Raw genomic sequence first — 6,000 nt, 5'->3', positions numbered from 1 at the left:
ATTTCCTTCCAAAGATGGACAAGCAAGCTATTAAGCAGGTGATCATACTTTTTAGGTCATAAATTTGACTTTATGTTATTGTATCTTAGGTAGACATACTTCGCCACTTTGCTGTTGTGAGTAGGTATGGTAAAAGCATTGGTTTTCAAGAATTGTCCATGGATTAGATATTACTCTCTCATTAAGAAAAGTAAAGTACTTTGATAATTTGGAGTCATTGTTCAGCTTCTGGAAACCCTGCCAGATGTGCATGTGTTGCACAGAACTGTAAAATTGTATTTCAAAAGAGACCATACCAAGTCCCAAGAACACATTGAAATAAAGAGATGATGGAGTCACAGCTGGCGATCTCTCCTGAGTAGTTAAATTATATATTTCTCTTTTATGTGACGGTAGATCTCTGCCATAACTGTTGTCGTTAAGGTGAAACAGGAATACATTTCAAGAGCATGTCCGACAACTGTTATATGCAGTTTAATTTTGACAATGGTGCTAGCTGCCAAATATTGCGTCTAAAATCGTGCTACAGTCATACGCCTGTAGATGTCATACAATTTCATTTGTTCACTCATTGTACCAGAAAATGAGTCTACAATGTTTTTACTTGAATGTTACACTAACATATCCTTGGGTACCTAGCCTGACGTGGCGCATGGCACACTCATCAAGGAATTAGGACACTTCATCACATAGAGTACACACTGAAGTTACTGATTACACAGTCAATAACTCAATGAGCTATGAAACTGTACTTATGTCTCCCATAGCTTTTTTGGTATCAGATTCATCCCCCTCCTAAAGAGTTACTTTTTTTGGCAGTAAGTTATTCGTTACACTTTACAAATGATGGAAACATCTATGGAGATTTCTCTATTGTGATTTAATGAGAAATAATCTCACAAAGCTATTTACAGAACACTTCCATCTGTATAATCAGGTAGAGTTAATCGTAAATATCATGGCTGGAATCTCTTATGTTTCGCAGAAACGTGTACAGGAAGTCAGAAACGCCAAAGACCCCTAGATGGCGGTCCTGGTGGCCTTGGTGGACCAGTAGGCTGTGGGCCTTCAGTAGGCTGTGGCCCACCAGTTGTTTGGGGCCCTCCAGATGGTTGAGGACCTCCAGTGGGTTGACCTGTTGGTTCAGGACCCCCACTTGGTGTGTCAGGTGGTCCAGTTCGTTCAGGACCTCCAGTTGGTGTGCCTGGTGGTCCAGTTGGTTGACCTGTCGGATCAGGACCTCCAGTTGGTGGTCCAGGTGGTCCGGTTGGTTGTGGTCCCTCAGTTGGTCCAGAAGAGCCAGGTGGAGTGTCCTGGCTGCGGCATGCTGACACCTGTCATACAATGCTGTGCCATAAACTGCATGATACATTTTCTTTCGAATGTGTTGGCAAGAACAATATGAAAGCAAGCTTATTGGAAAACAGTGCAAATCCTAGTATGCGCTAGACACTGGAGCCAAATTAGGCTTTCTTGCAAGGTGGTACACAGAGAACTGTAGTTTTATTAAGCAACTGTGTACCCACTTATGGAGCCACTTGGGAGTCGTTATAAAGGCCAGCTTAAACATACGGTCAATGAGGCTTCATACTTTAGGGGATCGAGAAACGAGCATCAGTGTTGGCATGACATATTGCTTTTGACATCTTTGTAGAGGAACTTCGTGGTCATGATGTAAAGAAGTAACAAGTATGAGAACTTCCCTAATCTCATTTAGTACACATATCAGTTGCAAGCTTTTCAGAGACACAAAATTGTTAAGGCTTTCGTGGCCACTTGTTGACAAACTGCCTATTGGCTTCTGTCTCGGGTTCTTCGGACGACGTTCATCTAATGATTTTTCTGACGTTTCGCCAGCACGAGTGGCTGGCATTGTCAAAGCTTCACCCTCCATTGCCGGTGGTGAACTGGAGGCGAGCTCGCGGCCGCAGACTATATGTACCTGGCGCGCCAACGTCCGAGGGCTTCTCCGCGGTCATTTCCGGTGCGGTTATCCTCTTGCTACCTGCGACGGTCGTTCGCTGCAGTACGGGAAGCCAGGATCCGTTTACCTTAAGGCTTTCCTCTTTCTTGTTGAAACTGTTCGCGTGTTTTTGGATTTCTACAGCTTCTCTGAACAAGCGCGTGTGATAGTGCTTCTCTACAGCCAGAACTTCCGTGTCGGCGAATTCTATTACGTGGTCGGTCTCATTCAGTGCGTGCTCTGCCACGGCCGATTTCTCCACCTGCCCCAACCTGCAATGTCGCTTATGCTCTTTGATCCTGGTGTTAATGGATCGTCCAGTCATTCCGACATAAACTTTTCCGCATGTGCAAGGTATACGATATATTCCCGACATTGCAAGTGGGTCTCTTTTCTCCTTCGCCGATCTAAGACACTCTTTGATCTTCCTTGTCGGTTTGAAAATCCTCTTTATGCCGTGTTTGCGCAATATACGGCCGATTCTGTCCGTCACTCTGGGAATGTATGGCAGAAAGGCCGTACCCGACATTTCTTTTTCTGGTTCCTTACTTCGCCGAGTGTTTGGCTCTATTACACTTCTAATGTAATTTGTGGAGTACCCGTTGCTCCTCAGAACAGTTTCCAGGTGTTGCATTTCTCGTTTGAGGTGTTGAGGCTCACATATTCGTCCTGCTCTCCTTACGAGCGTACTAATCATGCCTCTTTTCTGGCTCGGGTGGTGGTTTGACAGTTTGTGCAGGTATCGGTCCGTGTGTGTCGGTTTTCGATACACACTGTGTCCCAGGTTTTCGCCGTCCCTTGTGACCAGCACATCTAGAAATGGCAGTTTCTTATCCTTTTCTACTTCCATGGTAAATGTTATGTTGGCATGGAGGCTGTTCAAGTGTCTCAGGAATTCACCGAGCTGTTCTTCACCATGGCTCCACACCACGAAAGTATCATCGACGTACCTGTACCACACCTTAGGTTTGCAAGTCGCCGAGTCCAGTGCCTGTGCTTCGAATTGTTCCATGAAGAAGTTGGCCACCACTGGACTGAGAGGACTACCCATGGCGACGCCTTCCAGCTGTTCGTAGAAATCGCCATTCCACGTGAAATAGCTCGTGGTGAGGCATGCATGGAAGAGCTTTTTGATGTCTTGCGGGAACATGGAACTGATGTGCTCCAGGGCGTCGCTGAGTGGCACTTTCGTAAATAACGAAACAACATCAAAACTGACCAGGATGTCGTTTGGCGCAAGTTTCAGTTTCTTCAGCTTCTCAATGAAATGTCCTGAGTCCTTAATGTATGTGTCGGTCTTTCCCACGTGTGGCTGGAGCAGAGAGGCCAAGTGTTTCGCCAGTTTATACGTTGGTGAGCCAGGAGCGCTAACGATCGGTCTCAGTGGAACGTTGTTCTTATGGATCTTGGGTAATCCATACAGCCGAGGTGGTAGGGCTTCTGTGTTGCGCAGGTTTCTCTGTATGTCCGCCGGCAGAGAGGACGCCTTGATTAATCGATTCGTGTTCCGAGTGATACGCTGCGTCGGATCTGCGCTTAGTTTTCGGTACGTCGTCGGATCTAATAGGTCTCGGATCTTTTGCTCATAATCTTCGGTCTTCATTACGACGGTCGCATTCCCCTTATCGGCAGGCAGTACCAATATACTCTTGTCGGCGTTGAGATTCTTAATGGCTTGTACCTCTTCTTTCTTCAGGTTGCAAGCTGGTGGTTTTGCTCGGCGCAGTATCCTGGCTGTTTCAGTGCGTATTTCCTCTGCCCTTTCACAAGGAAGGGTCCGAATGGCTGCTTCGGTGTTGGCAATGATGTCCTCCATAGGTATAGTTCTCGGTATGATAGCGAAATTCCCTCCTTTGGTGGCCAACTTCTTCATGGAACAATTCAAAGCACAGGCACTGGACTCGGCGACTTGCAAACCTAAGGTGTGGTACAGGTACGTCGATGATACTTTCGTGGTGTGGAGCCATGGTGAAGAACAGCTCGGTGAATTCCTGAGACACTTGAACAGCCTCCATGCCAACATAACATTTACCATGGAAGTAGAAAAGGATAAGAAACTGCCATTTCTAGATGTGCTGGTCACAAGGGACGGCGAAAACCTGGGACACAGCGTGTATCGAAAACCGACACACACGGACCGATACCTGCACAAACTGTCAAACCACCACCCGAGCCAGAAAAGAGGCATGATTAGTACGCTCGTAAGGAGAGCAGGACGAATATGTGAGCCTCAACACCTCAAACGAGAAATGCAACACCTGGAAACTGTTCTGAGGAGCAACGGGTACTCCACAAATTACATTAGAAGTGTAACAGAGCCAAACACTCGGCGAAGTAAGGAACCAGAAAAAGAAATGTCGGGTACGGCCTTTCTGCCATACATTCCCAGAGTGACGGACAGAATCGGCCGTATATTGCGCAAACACGGCATAAAGAGGATTTTCAAACCGACAAGGAAGATCAAAGAGTGTCTTAGATCGGCGAAGGAGAAAAGAGACCCACTTGCAATGTCGGGAATATATCGTATACCTTGCACATGCGGAAAAGTTTATGTCGGAATGACTGGACGATCCATTAACACCAGGATCAAAGAGCATAAGCGACATTGCAGGTTGGGGCAGGTGGAGAAATCGGCCGTGGCAGAGCACGCACTGAATGAGACCGACCACGTAATAGAATTCGCCGACACGGAAGTTCTGGCTGTAGAGAAGCACTATCACACGCGCTTGTTCAGAGAAGCTGTAGAAATCCAAAAACACGCGAACAGTTTCAACAAGAAAGAGGAAAGCCTTAAGGTAAACGGATCCTGGCTTCCCGTACTGCAGCGAACGACCGTCGCAGGTAGCAAGAGGAGAACCGCACCGGAAATGACCGCGGAGAAGCCCTCGGACGTTGGCGCGCCAGGTACAGTCGTGGACAAAACGAGCGAGACCCCTCGCCTTTTCGTTATGCTGATCCGCACGGCTTTAAAGTCTGCTACACAGCATAACAGGCAAGGCGACGAAGTGCTACCAACATACTATGCGCAGGCGTGTAATTGACAAACTATCTGAACTTTTTTAGACTGTATTCCATAATTTCTAAGACTATATTAATGCTGATTAGTGTGTTAAATACAACACGTAAACATAAGACAGAACTGAAAGAAGAAACGCTAATTTGTATGAAACGGACGAATAAAAATGAATTTCAGCTTATCCAGATAACAAACAAAGAACCCCAGACCGTTACGAATTAGCAAAATATTATCCGCATTCGCCCGCGAAACGGTCTGTGTCAACGTTCAGACCAGTCATACTGGATTACCATTGCTGACCTACCATGAAAGTGTGCAAATTTAGCAATGCGTGAAGATTCATAACGAAATTCACTTAAACATCATTCAGTGCCACACTTAAGTCAATTCCATTATTGACAGAAGCGGAAAAAGGAGGCAGTATCATGTATGAAATTCTACAAGAGTGTCATATTGACATCCACAGAGCGCCAGTACAGAATAAAGGTAGCGATAAATCGTATTGGGTGCGCGAGAATTTCTTAAAATTGCTTTACTGATATTCTACCTGCCTCCATAGAGATTAGAACCGAAAACAAACCAGACCTTCCTTTCACTATGCTAGCAGACAACCTAGGCAAACAGCCCTCTATTATTACCCCAGACATGAACAAGCCGGCAATTTCGCAATAAAAATCTGCAGTTTCTGTTGCATAGAGCTTTCTGGACTCAAAAACATGAATTTTCTTCCTTTATGTCACCACTTATGCGACAATCATTCGGGATGATTATCGAAATAACAAATTACTGTTATTAGAGAGTAAATTTTGTAGGATAATTCTGCACCACCCCAGGAAATAAACGGCTACATAGCTGCCAAACGTATTCTGCATTGTTTCGAATTCTCCACTAGACTCGCCACAGCCAGAAAACGTTCATTAGCAGAAGTGTTTCTTAAGCTAGCTAGCAATGAGAATGTTCGTACTTCTAAAACGCGGTGGCATTAATACTGGGATGTGAATTACCACGTGTATAGGCAAAT

General features: G+C 45.6%; 1 protein-coding gene across 1 annotated transcript in view; it reads right to left on the bottom strand.

The window, feature by feature from the left end:
- Nucleotides 1–966: 966 nt before the first annotated feature.
- LOC126237350 (proline-rich protein 2-like) overlaps nucleotides 967–6,000 on the bottom strand; it is a 30,273-nt gene continuing 25,239 nt past the window's right edge. The window contains exon 2 of the mRNA XM_049947415.1: nucleotides 967–1,334. Coding sequence (XP_049803372.1) covers nucleotides 1,002–1,334 — 333 coding nt within the window. The 3' untranslated portion in view covers nucleotides 967–1,001. The remainder of the gene's footprint in view (nucleotides 1,335–6,000) is intronic.

This window comes from Schistocerca nitens, chromosome 2, assembly GCF_023898315.1.
Source record: "Schistocerca nitens isolate TAMUIC-IGC-003100 chromosome 2, iqSchNite1.1, whole genome shotgun sequence".
In the NCBI taxonomy this organism is placed as follows: Eukaryota; Metazoa; Arthropoda; class Insecta; order Orthoptera; family Acrididae; genus Schistocerca; species Schistocerca nitens.
This window is presented reverse-complemented; position numbering and strand designations above follow the sequence as displayed.